The following is a 24,805-nucleotide window of genomic DNA, read 5'->3' as shown; positions in this document are numbered from 1 at the left end:
CTGTGATTGGCCGGTCACACACAGCTACCACAGACAACAGGGTTTGACTGCCTTTATTGTGCAAGTCTTACCAGGCAAGCATACGTTCATGGCAATTTAAAAAAAAAAGGTCTGCATGCTTCTAGTCTGAGAAAACAAATGCATTAATCATTCAAGTTTTGACACAAACACAGGAAATAGATCACAACCTGCTTTTACAGAGGAAACATTAATAGTACCACTAAATCTGAGTACACAGCACTTATTGCACTTAAAGGAAATGATTAGGAGGCAAATTTACAGCATAAAATCATACGTCACAAGATGTATTTTTTTCAGGCATTAAACATCCTGTATGGACATCACACAGCCAAATCTGCAGCAGACACCAACATAGCAAAAATGTAAGATGAGGAATATTTATTATAATATATTTGATGCCGACCTTTAATAATAATAATAATAAAAACCAGTCCAGGGTGTACCCCGTCTCTCGCCCGAAGACAACTGGGATAAGCTCCAGCACCCCCACGACCCTCGTGAGGATAAGCGGTAGAAAATGAATGAATGAATAATAAAAAGTTCTACGGCTGTGAGACAAGCCACAGATGCTCTGAACACACGTGACGTGTTATTGGTGGCCCTAACCAAGAAGCTTGGATGTCAGTTACTTTTTCAATGTATCTGGTATTTACCACCCACATTTAAGGTGTGACTGTCATGTACATGGCTATAAAATGATGCCATTGCTACTTTACCTTTTGGAGGTAAAAACAATAAGATCTTAATCATATGTACAAAATATCATCGACACTGATTCTTCCTGTGAATAATACTGGAACAATAGTCAATACAAAACTGACAATTGTAGCTTTAAAAATGTAGACAATTCAAAACTTTGGATTCTGGACACAAGGATGTGAGCGGCTCAAGACCAATTTGGGACAATTTGAGTGCATTACAAATGTGTTATACATTTATTACACATGTTTAGTTTCCTTACCATCATATGTAGATAGGAAAACTGGTCATAGCTGCCTAAAGCATAACTGGTACCCGCAGGAGCCTCAGGGAGGGACACTCGATGGGACGGTGGTTAAAACTGAAAAAGTCAAGTGCTTCTTTGGCTATTATTTCAAGCACATAAACCGGAAAAACGGACCTGACATACAGCAAAGTCAGTATTAATTCAAACCGCTCACTCGATTTAGTGCGTGTTTTTGTGCGCTTGTTTGAGCATCTTGTTTACTGTTACTTGTGTCCGAACTTTGGGATGTTTTACAAAGTTAAGGCAGATATATATTGCTCATATTTGGATGGCTAGACTCTGTGTTCTGTGTGTGTTCTGTGTGTGAGGGTGGGTGTCATGTGGCCCCTTCTGTCTGTCCCATGTTTGTCATTGAGGACGTGGGCTCCTGATCCGTTTCCCTCACACAGATGACAGCATCGCCACTCACATTGATGAGACACTGGGCCTATGTGAGGAACACAAGCAGGCAGATTACATCTCTGATACCCCCAAAATTGGGATGTCTACATAACTTTAAAAGTGAGTGGGATATGGACCAAAGAAAAATCCATTAGACATTGTAAAGGTTTCATCTATAAAAACCTGGTATTTTTTAAAGGGGTGTGTCCACTTTCCTTAGCTACTGTATGAACATATCTGACTCTTAATCAAATAATTCGTCATTTTCTTCTGTAAATAAAGTGTGTGTGTTTACCTGATTCTTGTTTGGATTTTCCATTAACACACACTCTTTCATGCTGTAGGACACGACTGCATTACCCCCCAGGGCTGCTACATGGGCTCGAACCATCGCAAACACCTCTGCTATGAATGAATGCAGGAAGCCGCTTACACCACCTTCCTGTAAAGGACAGCATTCATGAGAGTGGATCCACCTTGTAAATGTAAATGCATAATTTAAATTAGTTTCAATAGTTTTTTTTCCATATTTTAACTGTAATAGATTTTTTTTAATAGTAATTTTTCACAAACATTGAAAATGACCCTTATTTTATAATGCACATGTTGACAGGTATGTTTCTTGCCGTTGTACCTCTCTTAGTGATGTCGTCTCTCTGATGAAGAACATGTTGATGATACCCAAGTATTTAATAATTCGCAGGCCGGGCAGAAAAGAAAGCGGCGTCATCTTCACCACGGTGACCGAACTTCCTCCAAATGAGCAGCGGTTGGAGCGTAATGAGCGGGAACGACTATCTGCCAGCGGACTGGAGCGATCCAATGATGAGACTGTGGGTTCACGCAGAAACATCCAAAAGGAGATGACAAAATGATAATGCAAACACCACAACACCTTATAAATAGTGAGAAAACTAAAAAAAAATAAAAATAATAAGAAACATATAGTTTAAAAAGAAATGAGCACCATCATGATGGGCATGTGTGAGAAAATCAGCCATCTCTGGTTGTGTGTGTGTACATGTGTATATTACACATGCAGTGATGTAATGGTGTGGTCACCAGACAATAACTTGCCATGCATGACAGGCGGTCGAGGCAAACAGACAAGACAGTTACACAGTGTCTGCAGACAGACACACAGACCTGGGCACAGCTGGATACGTTTAGGTGTGTTGACTACTGTACAGTGGAGAACATGTGACATTGATTGGTACTCTTTGGACCTGTAAAGGAGGCTTGAGGGATGGAGACAGTGACAGCTGCAGTAATACAAGCTGAGCTGGGAACATAATGCGCTAGCCGGAGTATGAAAGGTCAAATTGACCTTGATGTCGCTAACAATCATTCAACAAGGTGCCATTTATCATGACGCAAGTCCCTTACTGCACACAGGACTCAACATCATACAAAAGAAAATTGTGTCTTAAAAGGTCCCCTATTATGCAAATTGACTACCAGTTGTTCTACCAGTAATTTGTATACCTAGAGCCTGTTTGAGAACAGGAAATGAGAGAAAAAAAATCACCCCTCTTCACTTATTTGCTCTACTTTTAGGAGAAGAGGCACTCATATAGTGACAGGGGTTTCAGACATTCCTTCCGCATGGACATGTTGCTATCCCTGACCCACCCCTAGCTAGTGTATATATCCACAACTTAACAAAAGACAACTTTGTATTAAAAGAAAAAAATCCAAGCAAAAAGAAGGCTTCACGACACATATTAAAATAAGTCTTGTCGCTCTGCCAATGATCAGTCAGTCCGTTACAGACATTTCAGCTGTTTACTTCAGTAAATAGGCTAACTTATTACGATGTTGCTTTTAAAATGTGAGCAAAATGTTAGCACTGTAACTCTCATGGTTATGCTAATGTTATATTCCTCCTGTTCCACTACTTAATGTTACGTTGTTGTATTTGATATATGTCATCAATTACCGTGAGACATATATAGTGTTTTATGTATAGTGTATTCATAAAAAGTACATGATAATGTTTCTTGGAGTCGCATACTCTTTCTGAGACAAGAGTGCGCAATCACAGCTCATTAACATTAAATCTACAGACACACAAAACAATGTGTTCCCACTAGAGCCAACTAAAAGTACTAATTTAAACTAAATTTAACTCAATCAAGGCTAGATTAAGACCACCATACTTTCAAAACACTATATTGGCATCTCTGACACTTATTTTAAATTGTTGAAAAATACTATAATACAGGGCTGTTAATAAATTATGAAGGTGTTTTGGCCAATACACAGATCCTTCTTATTTTGACACCTGCATTTGAATTTAATGGATTTAAGATCTCGAAACACAAAAACAATGCATGTGGAAACACCTCCTGTTAAGTTTTTCACAGTAATCCCAAACTCAAACTGCTTATTGGAAGAATCCCTAAGAGAGGCGGGGCTTAAAACGGTCACACTCTAGCTAAAAAAGCTGGATTTTATTCATAATGCTCCACCTCCAGTGGCATGCATGAAGCAATGTATGACTGCTTGTCTGTCAGTGAGTGTGTATGGATGCTGATGTAGTTGTGTGTTCTGTATCATTGCACATGACCAGCAGAGGGTGCTAGAGACTGTGTCTTCCTACTTGTCTTAACTGATCCTCGTCTTATGGTGTGAGCTTTCAGCCTAAGCAGCTCTAGCCAGGTGCTGCATCTGTCTGCAAAGGAACCGTAATCAACGGAGGCAGCTGGAGAGAACACATACAAACACAAACACACACACACGCACACACATACACACACACACACACAGCCCACACCCAACAACAAGAAAAATAACAACACAAAAACAAACAGAAAAACAGAAAAAGAACAAAAGTGGATGAGGTCTGGAGCGGTGTGGGATATTTCTGTCCCAGACATAAGGATGAAAATTCACAACTAGAGAGATGTACTGTAGTAGTTTTGGTAGTAGATATGTCAGGTGGGGGGTGGATACATGTGAAGTTGGGATCTTACCTCTGGATGACACAGCGGTACTCCCTGAGACACCTATAGACACATGCATACATACATACATCAAAGTCTGCCTTTGCAATTGATATGAACAATGACACATTGGTTCTCAATCCGAATCTAAAAACACTCTGTGTATCTTCGTCAGTCAACTAAAGACCACAACACTTTCACACTCTATAACCTCACACCACTGAGGATTTACCTTCCGTTTGCACAATAACCAGCTGATTTTGGCAGAGTTTTGCTGCTGGAGTGAGTAAAGAGACTGTACCTGAGGTGTTAGTGGAGGACAGGGGGAATGCCTGTGAGTGAAACGGGGTGATATCTTAAAATAATGCTACCTGAGATTTTGGATGGTGGCTGAATGTTAGCGGATGGGGAATCGGCGCAGAGCTCCAGCGGAAATTGCAGCTGCTCTTCAGTCTCACTGCACCCTGAAAAAAACACACCCAATGTTATTCCAACACGTGCTACAACAAATCAACAACAGTGCTGTGTGTTTGTATTTTCATGTTTCATGCCAATTCTAAAACAAACTCCAAAAAGCTTTTTCATGTCTCGGCATGTAGCCTGAAAGTTCTCTAAAATATGAATGGCGTGCACATCTATTTGTGCACAGGTACTGCACAATTGCAACCACTGAATCCCCACAAGTTTCCAAATCACATTTTTGGGTGCTCCAAATTTAAACACCATGAGGGATGTACAAATTGGCTACCAGAATAATATCAGTGTAATGACAAACATAGTATTATATGTATTAGGATCATAATAATAACATATGAAACTTTTCTTTACCTTAGTCTTAGTATTAAACAAAAAGTAGACCTGCTCTCGATAAATATCAATACTGACCTTTCACACTGGAGTGTCATCGGTAATTAAAAAATATTCTGTATATTTTGTTTAGATCTTGAATAATCAATAAAATGACACAGTAAGGGCTGCAGGGCGGACGATTGGTTAGCGCACAGGCCACACAGCGAGGAGACCCGAGTTCGATTCCATCTGTGTGGCGTTTGCATGTTCTCCCCGTGCATGTGTGGGTTTTCTCCAGGGACTCCGGTTTCCTCCCACATTCCAAAAACATGTTAGGTTGATTGGCGACTCCAAATTGTCCATAGGTATGAATGTGAGTGTGAATGGTTGTTTGTCTATATGTGCCCTGTGATTGGCTGGCGACCAGTCAACTTGGATAGGCTCCAGCAACCCCGCGACCCTCGTGAGGCTAAGCGATACAAAATGAATGAATGAATGACACAGTAAAATTACTGTATTAAGTAATAGATCAACTCTGTGTAACACACTAGTGCATTAATGCAACTCGACAATTAAAAACAGCAATAGACGTAATGAGTTATTGTGCTAAATGTCGCTTCTTTGACTCAGGATGACTCGCATGTAAATGTCGCTTCAAATTAGTTTTGTTCTCAGTGGTAACAATCGCTCCACATGGTTTATACAAGTGTCAAACGTCAAATGTGTATTGTTGGACAGGGTTACATCAGGAACTATAATGACCTTTCATTTCCACTGATAATTTTAAATACTAACCTTTGGCCACAGGCTTTTCTGCAGGCTTCTCCTGGGTCTGGTCCTTGTCAAATGTCATGGCAACTGCCGTCACAGCAACCTGGGAGGCAGATAGAACAGTGCAGTGAGGATGAAAGGAGGAGAGAAGAAGGTAGGAATACAATGAAGACGCTCACCTGTATAAGTTCTTCTTCTGGTACTGCTACAGTGAAGTTGAGATGACAAATACAGCAGGGGATCATAGAGCGCAACTTGAAGTAAAAACTCTGAAATTAACACAGCAAATTAAGTACAGACAGTTCAGTACAAAAGAGGTGATATTGTTTAGCTACTTGTTCTTGCCTTCAGTAGGTTCTCACACAGGTCTGTAAAGATCTTGTTCAAGCCTTGATTGGTGAGATTGGCATTACTCAACCTTAATACTCTCACTGATGTAAACATCTATGAAACAGCAACAAAAATTGACATTTATTTAGAACGAGATTCAAACGATAATAAACGTTTTGTTTGTCAGTGAAAAATACATCAATATTCATCAAACATAGTAGTGTTTATTATAGTGGTTCAAGTCTGCCCTGCTTCTGTATCCACAAAAGAGTCTAGTTAATGCATTCAGCAGTCAAACCAGTAAATAGCGAAGCCTTTAACGATACAGTACATGACTGAGGCAGCTATCGGAAGACAGACCTGTACTCCTGAAGTCCAGTTATAAATCCCAGGCATGATCTCAGTGTTGCAGCTGTGAAAACCTAATGACAAATTGGCGGGCAGGGATTTAACAACAAACATCCGACTTGTACACTTTAATGATGATAAAACAGATGACATACCAGAAGGAGGAGGGGCATCCGTGAGAAGAGAGTGAATATCTTCCACAGCATCAGTGTCATCAATCTACAGCGATCAGAAATCTCAGTAATCCGCTCAACTCACCCTTAAATTCTAACTATTATTTTTATAAATGAGATGCACACACCTCTAGCACAAAAGCATCCTTCTTGCCATGAGAGAGGTCCAGTTCTAGCAGCTCATCTGAGCTTTCCGAGTGGGAGCGGAACAGTCTGGTTCTTTGTCTGGGCTCAGGGATTGGAGAGCCCAGCAGTTCCTCCGTGGGATCCTGTGGTATAAGTGAAGGGAACACAACAGCTGAAGCTGGTAGGACATCAACTTGCAATCATCAACACCACTGTGGTCCCAATCCGTACAGTGTCACGTTAATAACACACCACATGCATACTACCCTCACTCGCATACACCACGACACGCACAACTGGTGTTAATTTGGGGGGTGGGTTGGGGAGGGGGGTCTGGAGGAGCAAAAGGTGAGACATTTACACACACCATGAACACATACAGTGTGAATGGGCAGGTAGATTATAAACAAATACAATGGAGTCAACAATGGCTCAGGCCCCCTTCCACTTAACAAGTGACTGAGGTTGATTACACGTCGGCCTGATCCCAAACATCCCCCAGTTAAAAAAGGGCTGTCACACAGAGTTGAGGTGTTGTAGTATTGTGATTAAGAAGAGTCAAGCATTTGTCAAGCATTGCTGTGTCTCACAGCAATCAGTACCATGTTTATGTCGCCGAGCACCTCAGGGTCCAGGGTAAATAATTTCTTCAATGACCAGAGAGAGATAACAGGAGTGAGTTTATCAGGATGTACAGAAGAACATATGAACAGATCACATACTGGATTGCAATGTATGACGAAAGAAGAAGATGGACAGTTAATTAAAATGCAGTGTATGTCGCAGTGTGTGTATCCATAATCGCAATAGTTCAACCACTTGTCTCAAACAAAACAATATGCTGTAAGAAAATAATCAAATTAATATTCTGTAAAAAGCGGAAACTCAAAAGGTCAAACATGCTTGCACAATATTTTCACTTAACTGTGATGCAATTGTAAAAATTGCAACAAACCACTCCGATTTAACTTAACAAATGCTAAGGTGTAATGGATAGGTGATTTGTGCTGCATATGTGCTTAACACATCTCACTTTTTAAGTTAACCACTGTTTACCTCATGGAGCTTCTGTTATATACTCTTTTCTAAAAGTATTCTAACAACCCCTCTTCTGTTGTCGTTTGTTGTACGACTTGTAATTGTACAACGTCCTTTCAATTTAAGAGGTTCCACTGTAGGCTGAACATTATGGAAGTAAATGAAATGATTTTTGTGTAGCTGTAACTTTACAAAGCTGCATTACTCTGACATTTTCTCAAATTCAGTTTCAACTGTTCGTAACAACAAGGATCCTTAACCATCCGACTGCATGTGACGCAGCATTTCTAATAGATTGCTTACACCTTGACAGTAAAGACGTGAGTCACTGGGTGCTGCAAACTGAAATGATTTAAAGATCCACTACAGATATCTGTCATAAAAAATGAATGTTTGGCCAATATTATTTATTATTATTAGCTCTTCATGCAGATGTAGTGCATCTCACCGGAGGAGTGATTTGATAGAGTTCTTTGTTCTTTCCTATGGTATCGTTGATCCTTTTCTGAATAGTCAAAATGTGGTGCTCGTTGCTCAAGTCGCCCGGAGTCTTCCCTGCGATCTGAATGCCTCCTGGTGCAGGGAGAGCGGTCAGATACACACCTGTAGCGGACTACACACACACACACACACACAATTTTTAAACACTTCCATGAGGCAAACATGTAAATCAATGGCTAACATTATTAAATAAAAAATGTGGACCTACAGCTAGACCCAGCAGCATGTTCTCGCCAACACTGATCTGAATGTGAAGGCCAAACAGAGCGTTCATGTTACGCAGTTTTAGTTTGTTCATCAACTGAGTGTGAAGTTCGTATTCCATAAAAGGAAGCAGGTTGGAGATGGCCGTTGCATTGACTTCCCCCTGGGCTCTCTTTTTCAGGCGGCACAGCCTGGAAACATGTAGTTGCCTGCTTTAATGGATGTACTTCCTACTAGTCTCCATCGAACTGTAAACGCGTTGTACCTGGCCTGAATGAGACATCCTTTCCCTGTGACAGCTGCTTCTAGTGGCAGGTCAATTGTTGTGAACAGAACATCAGGGACCTTGCAAAAACAAGAACAATTATATAGCTGGTACTAAATTACGTTTCCCACAAAACAAATTGCATGGGTCAGTGGAAAACAATCATGCACTTGACACCTTTTGTCTTCTGCAGAGGTAACAATAGGTGAGCTGGGCGGGAAAGGGCATGTTGAACTCATCATACGGTATGTGACAGAAGCCACAATTCGGGGAAGGAGGTTCCTCAAACCTGGAAGATGCAATTTGGCGTCAGACCACACAAATCATTTCAACTAGTGCCACCTGTGTACTTACAGTCACCGGTCACTTCATAAGGTAAACCTGCACAAACTTACGTTGTGATGTTGTAAATGTTGTGAATTTTATTATATTGGGCAGGTGTATCTAATATTGTGGCAGATGAGTGTACATGCCATTCTCTGGGTGGAGACAACCTGTGTTCCGTGCTTCCGATGTCCAAACAGCCTTCACGCATGTAGCGAGGATTCAAGATGGCTGCTGTACCAGACGCTGACAGGATACACACCTCCTCACTACATTAAGGAAGAAAGAAAGAGTTATATTAACAGTATAGTATAACAGACACAATGGACAAAGGTTCAGTGGCTTGCTCACACACGAATAACGCATTTCTTCATAAACTAATCCTCACTAACTTGTCACAATTAATCATCAGGTTTACTGTGTATCAGCATGATACCTTAATTTTTTTTTAAAACTCTGTTCTTCATCACTGAAATCCAGACTGGACTTGGAGAACCAAGTGGGGGTTAAGTTGCTGTTGGTGTACAACACTGCTGATGTGGATGCCATTCAATTTCATAAAAAAATGATGTTTTTTGCTGCAACTGGGTGGCTGTGATTACGTTTACAATGAGTGACACCATCATTATGGACATGCTGTTTGTAAAGCTGATGTTTATGGAGGAGTTTACAAAAAACATTAAAAGAATAAGGGAGTCGGGAAAAAAACAAAAAACTATTTGATGTCCAGTCACAAAGAGATTCTGGTACTATCTGCAGTTGAGTAAATAAACATCCCCTGCTATATGATGGAATAGCTACATTTACAAAATCTTTTTTTTCAGAAAACACAGAGCTCTAATGAAGAGGAAGAAATCCATACCAGATGCTGGTGCTCTCGCTGTATCCAACAACAGCATGACAACCGAGAGCTTTGGCATGTGACTTGATCTCCTGTCGTATCTCCTCCCACCAGGCATCACGGGTCTCCGGCTCATCTGCAAAAAAAAAACATATCATGCCCAATCAAATAACATCCTACATTATTTTTATATTAATTATTGGATGAAACATTAAAAAACACTAATTGGACTTAATGTTTCTGTAAAACAACAAGTCGCTATTAAACCTAAGTGTAAATAAAGCACAATCTTGTTAAAAAGAAACAAAACATGCCAATATGATATTTGAGGAATAGCTTCCCAGAGATCCAGAAAATAAACAGGCAGCAAATACAGTGCAGGTTGTATTTTCTGGTTATTTGTGGAGTACCACTGTTTCAAAGCAGGCCAAAATGAATGATCATTTTGTAAAACAAAAATGATTTATGACAACTTGAATGAAGATGACGATGTTGATGATGAAGGCAAACTCAGTGAAGAGATCACCTCTATTTATGTGTGTCTACAGAAGTTTAAATAAGCATTAATATCTACAATATTTATCTTCATATCAATGTAATAAATATTTCAGATAAAACCACATTTCCCATCAGTCTCTTTCACGCTCTCTATTGAAATAAAAGGAGGTATTAAAATAAGAAATAGCTGGCTGAAGATTATGTCCAATTACGCCTTCATCATGTATGGGTGTGTTTCAATAGTCTCATGAGGCTTTTTTTCCAGTTTATTTTAAATGTGATTATTCAAAGAGCTTAATTCTTGACAATGTTTGAAATAGCTCCCATATAATAATATATAACAGAATAACAACAAAAAGGAAGCTACACTTGAGTATTGATCCGCACCCTGTGACACTCTGGGAGGGGGCCGGCATGCGGACAGTGGGAGAGAGACTCAAAAAGATGGGAATGTATCTGTGTGGAGTCGGATAAAAAGAATTCAAGATGAAGTGAAGAAATGACAAATGATGACTGATTGTCAGGCATCCGGGCCCATGAGCAGCTTCCTCCAACCAGAAGCAGAATGTCAACACAGGCAAAGGCTAACCAGCGTGCACACTCATGACCATGTGCACGCGTACGGGCAGAGGAGGGCCATATTCATTCACCAGTCTCACATCTTTCCATCCCCGCACGCTTATTTATTAAATTTTCCGAAGTTGTCAAATCAGGCTATGCATCCACCCCTTCCTCATTTCTTTCTTTATGAATACAGCCCGGTGAGTAAGGATTAGGAGTGCACATGCCTGCATGGTCAGTGGCTCTAAGTCACAAAGCCAACCTCCTAAACCTCATCCAGGGGTCTTGGCAGGTTGGAGCGCAATGCAGCTTCAGGGAAAGCGTTAGAACAGTGCCGGGGCAACATTAAGGAAGAGCTGCATCGGGATGAGCCGGGTGGGGCAGGTGAGTGTGGGTTGCAAAAGATTTTACCAGGCCAGGCTGGGTGGGGTGAGCGTACAGCACATGCTCAACTCAGCTCCACACGCACATTCACACAGATAAAAGAGAGGAGAATGACAGCTCACTGAGTTTTATTGCTTTTGGACAACTGGACCCAACATGGTGTGTATTCACTTCTACATTATGAGAGGCCTCATCCACCTCACTGAGCTGCCAGCACTCCCGTGGGTGAGAGCAGTAAAAGGGGGGAAATACCTGCCGTGACACTATTCCAGTCAAGCAGTTTGTATGAGCGCGTGTTACCCAAGGCTGGGCCAGAACACACCGTTAGTACAGAAAAGAGAGAGAGAGAGAAACAGAGAAGAAGAGACAGTCTAACACACAACAGCAGCACTCCATGTACACGAGACAATAAAAGACAGAGCTAGGTCACAGGGCATCTAATGCAAAATTAACAACAATCTCAAAGTTGACAAGCCAAAGAGAAGAAGTACACTTTTTGCCTGCAGTTACAAACGGGTCAGTCGCTTATTTTTCCTAATTTCACTTCAAGCAGAGCTGTAAATGACAGTAAATGGGACAATTCTGAACTAAGTGTACATTCACACTGCAGGGTTTGATGCACAATTCGGATATTTTGTTTACATTTATGCGGTTGTTCACATTACTACACAAATGCGACATTGTTAATATGAACGCAACATTGCTGCAGTGTGAGCGATAGTGATGTGCAATACCATTGATTTCATTTCTGAGCCGATACTGAGTAAAAATGTATGTTGGTATCATGATATCGATCCGATTCTATGTGCAAAGTCACCTAATGTGTTTGGTAAATTTTAAAGAGTCGTGTACAGTATTTTAAACCATAGAATAAAGAGTACAATACATCATAGTCATTTATTGATATATTTTAAACCCTTGAAGATATTGATGTAGTGGGGTGACTTACAGTACAACCAAGCTAAGAAAAAACAATAATTTAGCTGACGTATCAAGTGTATCACTATTTTGATTTCAGAATAGACTTTAGACCATTGTAAGAGCTAGTATTTAAGTATCGATACTTCAATATCGATTCCGTGTAGTAGATTAAGAAAAAAAAGGGGTGAAAATTAGAGCGATGGCAGTTTGGCGACAACTAGCTGCCGTGTCTGTTCCAAGCTATGTGTGGGTGGCAGGACAGCTGAGACATGACGAGAGCCGTTATGCTAACCTTTTAAAATAGATGAACATTGCCTACACCGGTGAGTACCTTTATCCAAGTTTTGCACAATAAACCACACCTTTTCATGACTGCCTACATCAGTGAGTGCCTTTTAAAGTCTTGATAGGCATGGCAATACACGCCTCTTGGTGACATATAGGTCGGATATATGCAACCTGTTCATACTGCAGTTGCATCGCATACATTTTGGATTTATATCCACAAACGAATGAAGCCTGAATTGTGCTGTTCACAATGGCATGAAAAAAAATCAGATACAGGTCGCATATGAGCGAAGAAATTGGAATTGACCTGCAGTGTGAACATAGCCTATGGCATACGTGTTTAAAAACACAACTATTTGCAAATAATGAAGTTACAAAGTGTACAAATGATGTGTATTGTAAATTCTGATTAATCCCTCTACTGAACTTAGTGCCGGGTAACTTGATTCCACAAGATGGCAGTAGCTGAATTTGAAGTATCATGAGTGGTCAGCATACAACAGCTTTATTTACCCGTGTGCAATGTTGGTTGTGCTACTCATCTGCTCATGTTAAACGCATGCATGTTACACTTGCTGTGCTTTTGTTTACAATGAACTTACGAGTGCGTTCATGCTGGCTGAGCAGTTTGTTGCAATTACAACATTGGTTCTGTTGCTATGTTGTGCAACATATATTACCATGTGGTCAAAAGAGCTATGGTCTTCCTTTACGCTTTTTCTTGCACACTACATTATTACTAACAGAAAAATCAGTACGTCTTGCAAATTCTGTTGATGCAACACATCATTGGATAATTTGTGCAATATTTCAGATAACACTTCTAATGGGATGTCAGCTTCTGCAAATATTGCTAGAAAAATCCTCAAACTGTAATATCTGCGCTGCTGATGCAATTCCAATCAAAAACACAACACAATATGGTGTAAACACACTCATACAGCCTGAGCTGCGTACACACAGCCACACTAGCATGCTCTGCTAAACTAAGCTAACCCAGTCAGCTTCCTCTCACGCTTGGTGAAGGTTATGTTTCCGGGAGTTGTTTCAACATGTTTAGTTTGATAAGGGGCGTGGTAGTTTTTGTGAGGAGATGACACCACATTTGAGTGGAAGAAATATAAGAATATCAATAATAAAAATTATATACCAATATCAATATTCTTTTTTCCAATTTGTCATTTTAACAATACTCTATTTACACAGTTATGTATTTTTGTGTACTCAATTTCAAAGCCAGTTTGTTTAACATGCTCTGGTTAACAGTTACATGTTCATTCAAACACAACAGGGCGCACCTATGACATGACATGTCATGACATGACATGAAAACAAAAGATTCCAAAATATGTCTTTAAAATAAAGCAGTGCAATTTACCTTTTTAAAATTCAATTCAATTACGTATACATTACAATGTTAGCAGGAATCGTGTGATCACATATCGATTAGTCAACCTGGGTCATTCCTTCGCTGTGGGAATGTATATATTATTTGTATATATTTGTTATTATTGTCTTCATATAGCCATACTTTAAATGTTTGGCACTCCTGTGATTCCATACAGTAGAAATAAACACATTGTTGATTAAAAGGTCTATTGGTCTTATTGACATAACAAATGACCAAGTAAACTGCCACGAGAGTTATTTTAGAATTTGGACCCAAATACATCCACTGGACACCTTAGGTCACTGTTAGGTATAATAGACAATTCAGTTGCTCACTGCAATGTCGGCTGCAGCCAAAAACATCAGACAGAAGCAGCAGCAGCAGGCAGCTAATGGCAGCCATGCACCACTCGAGCACCTCAACTGCACCAATCATCACACACTCATTAAAATGGCAGGCAAACACACAAACTGAGTTATCACATGGCCAGAGCTAACAAATTTTTATACAACAACCCACAAGGTGAAAGTTGCCAAAAGGAACATGGGGTGCTCATCTTTGCTGTCTGTACAATATAATGCTACCAATTAAACAGCAGCAGAAACACCTTTCACCTGTTTAGGATTAATGAAGCATGTTAATTTAGAGATGAATAGATAAGCGATTCAACAACGTCGAGACCAGATATTGACTCAATAAGCCCAAATCATTTAGTTCCTGCAGATATTTGACAGGCTACAACAGGGACATTGTTGTGTTCATGAACTCACCAGGGTTGTGTATGCGGTCTAGTAGTTTGACTGAGCGAGCGCTGACCACTCCACCAACATGGACAAGAAACCCAGGTGGGAAAGACGTCAAAGTGAAGAAGGGAAATTCCTGGACACAGACACACACAAAAAAACAAAATCATCCTGGTCACTTCCCAGCAGAGGAAAACATATTTACTTTGAACCAAATCCAAAACTCTCATTAGATCCAATAGAATGGCTGTTTATCTTTGCAAAGGCACAGCTTTGCTAGCAATAATGTAAGATCTAGTCAGGTTTCAGATGTGACAAATTCATCACATCTGAAATTTGACATCCAAAGCTACTCATCTTCTCTGTAAAAAAAAAACAAAACTAAATGGGTAAAAACACAGAGGGTGGAAACCTACATCACTGGATGAATCCATTTAGTTTAGGAACGTGCCAACATGCAACAAGTGGTGTACTGCCCCCCATGCAAATTCCCCACTTGCTTCATTCTTTGTCCACCCTCAAGAACATTTCACATACACCCTAAAGGGACTGTAATAAAAGGTTAATAAAAGTGCATCTAAAATACTGTGCATTGCTAAGTCATTGATGAATTCATTCAATTTAAAATCAATGTACAATGCGACCTCTAAATGGAACAATTTCTAACATTGCTTCTAAATGCATTATTAGATTTGCAGTGTTCCCTCAGTCATTCATGCATCTTTGTGCTTCAAGAGGATCACTGATCCTCTTTATCCAATCGGCAAATCCATGCTTTTGGTTACAACAATAGTTTGAAATATCAGAGCATCTATTAAGTCTCTTATTATTCATTCACGATTGAAGTGATGATCATAATAAAAATAAAACATGGAGGTACATGTCTGGGAAAATAGGATTTGGACAGCAATTAATGATCCATTATGCTAAAATCCATTCTACAAAATGGACACTACTCCAACTGAAAGGTCCTCCCCATTCTGAGCTGACAGGCAAGAATGAGATGATGATAAGGTGAGCGTGCTCATTCCTGTTTGGAGACAAAGCTTGCAGGGAAAAGTGGTCGAGAAGGAAAGGAGGAAAAAAATCGACATGGGGATATCATAAGGGAGTCACACACCCTTTCAAACCTGAAGACCACACAACTTCCTTTGCAGTCGTCCAGCTGTGTGTGTGCGTTTTCAGAGCAAAGTAAAGTTCCCACAAGTAGCTTGCGACTCTGACCTCCTCACACACACAGCAAGCAGGGGACAGGTTTGGAATGGTGGTGGTTGGTGGCCATCAACTGGTCAGTGTGTTATGGGAGGTATGGATATAAAAATAAAGTGACAGACGCGACATACCCTGGCGTTTAACAATAACCCAGAGGAGGAGGCGCCCTGCATAGGTAGCACAAGTAGTCGAGAGGACAGAAAAGGGAACATGGTTTGTATTTGTACAGACCCACCTCCAGGAAAACATTTCTCACACTGGCTACTTGTTTGGCATACATCTCATGCTAACACTCAGCATGTTCTAGCAGCAAATGTGAGTATGTTAAGTCAAACTTTTAATTTGTGTTTCCACCTGTATTTGTGAGTGTGACAAGTTACCCTACCCTCTGCTCGAGAGCTGTCTGTGTCTGCTGTCTCAGCAGAGTCTTCAGGGGTCCAGCTTCCTTGCCGGCACTGCCCCCACTGCCCATTCCTGGTCACACAGAAGACATTCAGGCATCACTTGTTGCATGCAGGGGAGAGGAGCCATTAATAACAATGGACAAGTCCAAGCAACTGTGTTAAATATACAAGACTGAGGATACCAGCTCCGTGTTCACTCTCATACCAGCCTTCACAATTTCTTCACATTACCAGGCAAAAGGTTAGGAGGAACAAACACCACGCTGCATGCTGGAATAATACTCCCCTCGTTTGTTTCATATGCAACTGAAATGTTAGCGCTTGCTGAGTTAATGGTGAGTGTGCAGTTATTTATGCACATAGACAAGATGACCGTTACGTCAGAGTCACTCGCACTTTGCTGTTATTGAGGTCCAGTGATGTGACAAATAACACAGCAGCCAAGCTGTACCCGAGGCTGCCAGTAGGAAGTCCTCTGTGAAGGACACGCTCTTTCTCAGCAAAGCAGAGTCTGAGTGGGTGGAGGTGGGTGGTGGTAAGGCAGTGGCTCTGGGGACACATCCAGAACCACCGCCCAATGAGCCAGAGCCAGAGCCAGAGAAAGACTGACTGTCCGTGGAGAGAACTGGCGAGCTGGGGCAGAGGAAGATGCCGGGCCTGCGTCTCACAGGCTTGGGCACTTCTAACCAGCAGGGAGTCAGATTGAAAGTGTTTAAAGAAGGGATACTGCAGAAATATTCTGGTAAAAATATTCATAAATAAAAGAAAAAAGTAGAGAAATAGGAGGACGGTGGGCTCCCTCCTGACTTGCATGTAACATATGCTGCTTTTCTACTGCATAGTACCGGCTTTGTCCAGTTGCTTACCCACAAAAGTCAAAGTGAGAAAATCACAGTGCATCAGCCACATAAAAAAACAGAGATACGCCATAGCAAATGTAGCTCAACTTCTTATTGTCATGTTGTTCTTAAAGCCACAAAGAAGTTTGCTGAAACAACAGCGCTTCTGCTGGTTGTAGCCAAGTAGTTTGAATTGAGACTCAATTGCTTTAATTACAACAGTGAATTCCAACAAATTATCTATTAATCATCAAGTATGCATATCTTTGTGGTCGATGATATACCAGGTAGTATAGAATCAGATGGCAGTATCTGCCTTTACAGTATAGTATCTGTTTGGACATTGGAAAAGCAACAAATGTGTACTATGAAGTGGAAAAAGAGCAACAGTTATGGATATTTAAGATGAGTTTAATTAAAATCTATTTCTAACCATAATAATTGCTGCTAAAGAACCCAAGATCAATAACAGCCCCATATAAGACACTGTGCTTCAGGGAAAGAACTAATGGATATGAAGCTCATGTGTCTTCATCATTATAAGCACGCAATCAGAACATTATTTCGAGCTAATGAAGAAGACACCATGACACAGAACAGAAAACGGACCTCATGACAAAATAATATATGACATGAATACTAAAAAAAAATTATAATAATCATAAGAATAAATCCAATAAAAAAAAACACCAGAGAAGCACCTCAGTGTAATGTTGGAGGAGGGCTGGATGGGAAAGGTAGGCGTATGCAGGGGTGGGGGGCCTCATGTGCTTACCCGTCTTGGGCGTCAAACTGAGGTCTGTGTCTGATGATGAGGACTGGCGGCTGCATGGCTTGGAAGGAGAGAAGGGGGGAGGAGAGGAAGAGGAGGTGGGGAGGGCTCTGAAAGGGGTAGGCGGGCCGGATGACAAGGGTAGGTCCTCACCAAATACCGGCCTGGCAGGAGAATATATATACACACATATCAGTCATAACTTCACCCGGTGGGTGTGTGTGTCATTTGTATGTGTGAGTAAACATTTCAAATGAGAAGGCTACTTTTGTTATGTGTTATGCTATGTTTGATTTGCGGGAGGTGAGTTTGAGGTGCTACATATGGCTGGAGAATGAAAAAAAAAGCAAGCGCAAAAAGCATAAAAGAAAAAGATCAAGAAACACAAACATACAGGAACAAAAGCACACAGAGAACTAAAGAGAAGCAACAAAACAAAAGTAGGTCAAATCCAAACAGAGGACAACTGAAGCATGTGTCCCAGTGGAGTGAAGCACAGGTCACATGACCATCAAGAGCCTTCAGAGACTCATCAAGACTCTTTTTGCAGCAACCATGTACTCCCAGACACTTAAGGCTAATAAGGTTCAATGACTATATCAATATGTTGCAAATGAGTTCCAGCCTGGTTTAGATGCAGCAACATTAGCTGCACCAACCTCTTCTCCACTGTCCACTAGTGATCCCCGATGTTGTTGCAAGATAGCTAAACCTGACTGGGACTTTCATTTGCCCACCCTTCATGTCCCATTTGGCCGGAGGAGAGATCTGAAGCTGGTATCTAGTCTTTAGATGTTATCTTGTCTTCATACAGTCTCACAAAAGGGAGCATTTTATTACAGTTCACCTTCTCAAGGGAAAACTATTGAAACAAAACATGGATATACTTAAGAGTAGTAAGTGTAGAGCTTGTATTGCAGTACATATTTGCTATCCACTGAAAATGACTTAAACAGTCTTTGCCATTGGAAACTACTGTTAAACACAAAAACTTTTATGCAATGTAATGCAATTTTACGCAATGAGAATGAAATCCTGTCATTGTGAGGAGAAGGTAAGTTTGTGTAGGGATGTATTTACCCAGTGGACACACTTCCAAACTTCAAAATAAGAGTGCTGTTTGACAAGTCCTGTGTAATTGTGTAAACAAATAAGGGTATCATAAAAAAAATATAAAATAAAAAAAAAATTATGAAAATGTTATTTACTGAACACAATTAATTTCTGTATATTTCTACAAATGTGTAAAAGTCCATTATACTGCTTTTTTAGACAGTATCTTTCCTTCCTTACATTGTTGCTAGGGCTGAACAAGCAACATATGAGTATGTACATAATTAAACAATAACAATATAACAAAATAACCTGCCAGTGTGGGCAGGACCATCATTCATTATGATTCCAGTAAACTGATTTTTAAAAAAATCGTTGTTTTTTTTCATGTCCCCAAGGAACAGAACAGAAATTTGATGTAAAACTACTTATTTTATATGGAAATTTAACTGGAAGAATTTACACAATGCAACATGTATTTCAGCCATGGCATTGTTAGCACATATGATAAACTCTTAAACTCTTTCAACAATGAGTGTTATAAATCCCCAACATTTTTATGACACATATACCTGTCTTTGTTTTTGGGGAACTTGATAAATGACAAATCTGGTCTATTGGACTGTCTATTAGAGCAATTAATAGCTGAGCAGTGTTTCTGAATTCTGCTCACCATCATGGCGGCCAAACCCACGTAGAGCATAATATGAAAGTGGATGCCGAGTCAGCACTCCTGATTTACCTCTAGACTCTTGTGGTGTATTTTTGGGCCACGTTTGTAATAATAAAATGAACGGTTTGGACACCCAGGAATCTGAGGTGCTGCTTCGCAACCAAACGCTGCCTGCTTAGCTCTGTTGATCAGGGGGTAGTTTGCATTGTGGAAGGATTTTTACAGCTGCACAGCGTTACGGAGGTGGCACTCACTGTCCTGTGCCTGCATGGCAGACATTTCACCTTTACTGATCAGCTGTATTTAATTACCGAATAAATGCATGATGCAAGAAACACTTAAATGCAAACCCTTACTTGCCATGTTGCAACATGGTCGCAACATATAGCGACTATGTTGCCTCTATAGATGAGGTGAGTTATGAAACAGATCCGGTGGTCGCAGGTGCTTGAAAGCACTCTGCAATTAAAGGTGCAGACAAATCTATATGGGTTGATCTGACAAATCTTAAAGTAGTATATAAAGTTGATCAAATGTAGAATTACTACAGTTTCTGTTTGTACATCAACAAGTAGTCAGATGGACAAAACACCCCTATGTCACTTGCTGATGCTGTGTACACCAAGGTACGTTCGACTGCAAGGTTTAAAGTGCACCCAAAGCACTTAATATGCGCCTCCAAAAATGCCTCGCTTAGGCTTCTGGCTGCCCTGTTCTTGTAATACAGCTATTCTCCAAACAAGAAATCTCATCACGTTTTTAATCTTGCAACCTTAGTGCTCACACACACAAATTGGACATGTTCACTATGCGATGTACTAGCTTGTGTTGCCAGCTGGATACTAAATGTATAGACTACTGCTATACAAGCTGCACACTGATGAATCTCATATATATCCACTTTTCATGTATTACCCATTGAGAAGATATAATAAAATGTTTGCTCAAATGTTAACATCGAGTATCCCTAAGTTTACATCCTTCCCTGCCTCTGCATACCAGAGAAGATGAGTGTGGGAACAGAGACAGAGAAGTTCTGCGACAGTCTCTGGGCGCTGCACACCGAATGCACGGGGCTGTTGTGGGTCGAGCGGCATCCATGGGTTAAGGGAGACCTGTGCCAATCAGCACGGACACAGAGAGAGGGAGAGAGAGGCGCCCGGTTGTTGGTCACACAGTAAGAATTGTGTCAGTCCCAGTGCAGCCAGAGAGGAAGAAATAAAGATAGGCACACAACAATGTACTACACAAAATTGGCAATAAAGTGAAAAAGTGCGAGCAAAGAAATGGTTTGTTTTTAACAATCTCTCTGCAAGCCAAGTGAGACATCTCACTAGCACATGAACATGCACGCCAGGGATGTAAACAAACCAGGGCTAAAATTACACTGACAAGACCCAAGGAGGTACAGTGTTATTCTTTGTAGGTATCCACTGCAACCATTTGCTTATTGGTCTTTTTCCATCAACACAGATACCTTGCGCATGCATGTTTCTGAAGTGTTTCCATCCCTGACACACAAAAACACACAAGTATGCCAACGCAGTGCAGCAGCAGACCACAGGGATCAGAACTTGCTAGCTACATACTCACTATTAAGAGGTAGCACTAGACCATGCAGAGAGCAGCAAGCCATGCAAGAGCAGACAAGTGAAGGTGGGTGAAAATGGTAGTGTGTGTGTATGTGTGTACTGTACATGTGTGTCTCAGGATGCTGTGTGCTCGTAGTTTCAAGATGCAATACAGGTGACAAAAAAGATAATGAACAAATACTGAGACACACACACACACACACACACAGGAGAAAAGATTACATAGACATTTTGCCCAAACGCTCTCCCTCTCATGCCAACTATCATTTGCACCTCCTCCATTCTCAAACACACATAATAGTCATGCTCTTTTCCTACTCACTCCTTTCCATCCTTAGAAGGGGAATTGCAGGCATTGGAGGCAGGAGCTGTGTGAGGGTGCATGTGTGTGGTGGTGATGGTGGTGGTGGTGGTGATGCTGCCAGTGCCTCCAGAGCTGAGTTTGTCCAGTGTGCAGGCGGTACCTATGGCCCGTACCACCAAGCCAGACTCTCCTTCCAGGTCAAAACACTGCGAGTAGCCCACCACAGCATTCCCCCCCATCTCTAGTACTTTTAGGCCTATCTTCCTCTGCAACTCTCCTAGACAGACAGAGACATGTTAATAACAATAGAATGGAGCAAACATTTCATTTCATATTATTTATTTCCCTACCAGACATAAGAGAGATGAGCCTCTGGCGAGCTTCGTTGGAGGCTCGAGGAGTTCTGATACGGTCAATCCACTGATACTCGGGATCTTCATTCACCACTAGTTCCTCCACAAAGCCATGAACCATTGCTGCCCGGTAATAGCGAGGAATGGATGTGGCTGCCATGCAGAAGTGACAGGAATGCACATTTAAGGTTGTCCTATATTTTGGACTGTGTATCTTTCTCCCTTTTATAAAAACAAATCTCAGGCTTACTGAATATAGCGAAATCTCTAAAATAAAATAAAAAAGTAATTCTGAGTAAACCACGGACAAAAAATGCGATTAATCACAATCAAATATTTTAACTGATTGACAGCCCTAGTTTTAATATCCATCCATCTTCTATGCTGCTTATCCTCACTCGGTTCGAGGTTATGCTGGAGCCTATCCCACTGTCTTTGGGCGGGAAGTGGGGTACACCCTGGACTGGTTGCCAGCCAATCACAGTAGTTTTAATATTAACAGAGGTAACATATTTTTTTTTAACCTATGGATTGCCTGTGCTGTGAATAATGGTTTTATGATGTTTGTCAAACTCACTGCAGAAGAACTTGACTCCACACGATGATTGTCTAAAGCGGTTCAAGTCATTGAAGAGCTCCACTTTGACGAGGACATTAATCTCCCCACGGATACCTGACAACAAATAACACAAAGGGTGGATGATGATGATGATAAGTGATAGTAAAATCTAGAACAACGCTCATGTGCCATTGAAGAACGTAGAGTTGATTCAAGTACCATGGATAGTATCATAGATGGGAAACCAGCCGGAGATGACAGAGGCGGCCTCACTGCACAGCAGCGGGTCAATGTCGATGTAGACCTTCCCTATGGCATCGTTTGCACTGTAAGTGTCGTGGTCCAATACTGTGATCTGCAATGGCTCATCCTGTAGGTCCTCATCGTCAACCTACATAGCCACACAAACAGCATAAATGTCATACAAAGTCATGATGACGAATAGAAAGGTTAAAAGGTCCTTGACTTTGCAAAATTGACTTTTTAAATTATGTGATAATACTAGAGAGAGAAAACCCACACACTGGGAAAACATGCAAACTCCACACAGAGATGCCCTACAGAGATCTTTACTGACCTTCTGACTGTGATGCCAACATGCTAATTAATCACTTGCTACCGTGCGGCTTTGGGTGCACCTGTCACTCCTTATTGTTGCGTTGTTGTATGCGATATACACATGTGATTAAGCTGGATATGCGCAATGTCACAGTGTATACAGTATGTCAAAATTGGATAAAATGCGCAAAAGTGCTTTTTAAAGCCACACACTGTCAAAGACAGGTGTGGCCAAATACTATATTCAATAATTTGCACATGAAGCTTTGTTGCCTACAGGTAGAAGTTTTGACACACCTCCACTATTAGATGGATCCACTAAAAATGTAGTACATCAGTTGTTTTACCTCAAATTTGAACCATTCTGAGTTCCACTGTGGATTAAGGGATTTGGGGTATACATCTGTTTTGAATGTTGTATTTCCAAACTTGACCTGCAAAGAAAGTGAAATGTATGGATTATAACTAATTGTAGTGCAACAGAGGAAAACAAACATCACAGTCAACAGTTCCTTACCTCTACAAAAGCATCTGTAAGGTCACTTGCTCTGTCCATGACAGGCAAGTGGCGCCCAGCTACAATTTTGGCTTTTAGTTTTCCAGGCATGATTCAAATGTAGGTTGATCTGTGAACAAAAAACGTTAACATTAGAATACATATAAGAAGTGGTTAATCTATACACGACACCTGCTGTAAGTCCATTCTGCTTTCAGACGATCAGTGAAGTGTGAGCCAACCACTTGACTCACATGTGTTTTTGACAAGCGCTCACTAGCTTTGCAGGAAGACAACGCGAATATTTCATCGTGTAGCTATGATAATGATTATCGACTCACTTTTAAGCCATTTGTTGGAGGAATTGTTTACGGAAGTACGTTATTTCCAGATAGCTTGGCTGTTAGCTAGCAATGCTAGCTAGTAAAGCTACTTATCTCCTACCTGATCGGCCATGTTATGCAGTGCCATAGCATACAACAAACGCCATCTAACTGCTCACTGTGTCAATTGTGCTACAATTACCTGTGCAACCTTACCTGTGCAACAACATCAACAATCAGCTGTCAGAGCCGCAGCAGGCTCCTCTCACTCGGACATTGTTGCTGACAGCCAACCGCTCTCCTGACCGCAGTGTTCGTCGTTCTCCCATAACACGAGGCGTTTAAGTCCCTGATACAGCACAGCAGAATGGCGCTGAGGTTACAAATAAAGATACCCGCTGATAAGACGTAAAATAGACAATGTAGGTGCTAATGTTCTGACGTGATTTCCTCGCTAATTGATTAAACCCTTAAGTGGGACAACAACAGCTAGCATGCTAGACCCCATGATGAATGAGGTTCGGACTGTGTTGCACTGTTTCCAACGCCTCAGTAAGAATATCAGCTATTGGCTGTCCTGGAAGTCGCTAGAATTCGTTGGCTGACGTCATGGCCTAATTTGCATATTGTTTGCATATGTAAGCAATGCTAACGCTAATCGTTTGTATTTATGGTGAGAGGGAAAAGTTATAATTTTCAAATAGCAACCGAAAGTTTTGTGTCAAGGTAACATAAAGGTATAAATTATTCAGTTTTTATTTAGTTTGCATGTCATCACTTTAAATAAATATTTATGATATGCAATTGAAACACAAGTAA

General features: G+C 40.8%; 1 protein-coding gene across 19 annotated transcripts; it reads right to left on the bottom strand.

Annotated features, from left to right (window-relative positions):
- Window positions 1-38: 38 nt before the first annotated feature.
- c2cd5 (C2 calcium dependent domain containing 5) lies at window positions 39-24,526 on the bottom strand. 19 transcript variants are annotated; one of them, XM_058075804.1, is made up of 32 exons: window positions 24,203-24,526; window positions 23,685-23,793; window positions 23,515-23,601; window positions 22,829-23,000; window positions 22,628-22,723; window positions 22,048-22,203; window positions 21,716-21,974; window positions 20,801-20,916; window positions 16,446-16,534; window positions 16,192-16,227; window positions 14,876-14,984; window positions 11,759-11,812; window positions 10,085-10,199; window positions 9,372-9,491; window positions 9,076-9,187; window positions 8,899-8,978; window positions 8,638-8,824; window positions 8,377-8,541; window positions 7,493-7,537; window positions 6,893-7,033; window positions 6,747-6,810; window positions 6,604-6,665; window positions 6,259-6,357; window positions 6,093-6,182; window positions 5,938-6,016; window positions 4,725-4,817; window positions 4,586-4,648; window positions 4,384-4,416; window positions 4,011-4,112; window positions 2,043-2,239; window positions 1,704-1,850; window positions 39-1,454 (listed from the first exon to the last, which is right to left on the bottom strand). In XM_058075804.1, the coding sequence occupies exons 2-32, from the start codon at window positions 23,772-23,774 to the stop codon at window positions 1,344-1,346; spliced, it is 3,369 nt and encodes a 1,122-aa protein (XP_057931787.1). In that variant the 5' UTR covers window positions 23,775-23,793; window positions 24,203-24,526; the 3' UTR covers window positions 39-1,343. The 19 variants fall into 19 exon arrangements, with proteins under 19 accessions (XP_057931787.1, XP_057931781.1, XP_057931784.1 ...); XM_058075798.1 differs by lacking the exon at window positions 20,801-20,916 and adding an exon at window positions 18,079-18,239; XM_058075801.1 differs by lacking the exon at window positions 20,801-20,916 and adding an exon at window positions 18,079-18,239 and having other exon boundaries at window positions 4,011-4,082.
- Window positions 24,527-24,805: the final 279 nt, after the last annotated feature.

This window comes from Doryrhamphus excisus, chromosome 6 (assembly GCF_030265055.1).
Source record: "Doryrhamphus excisus isolate RoL2022-K1 chromosome 6, RoL_Dexc_1.0, whole genome shotgun sequence".
NCBI classification, from domain to species: Eukaryota; Metazoa; Chordata; class Actinopteri; order Syngnathiformes; family Syngnathidae; genus Doryrhamphus; species Doryrhamphus excisus.
Note: the sequence above shows the minus strand (reverse complement) of the source record. Positions and strands in the feature narration are given on the sequence as shown.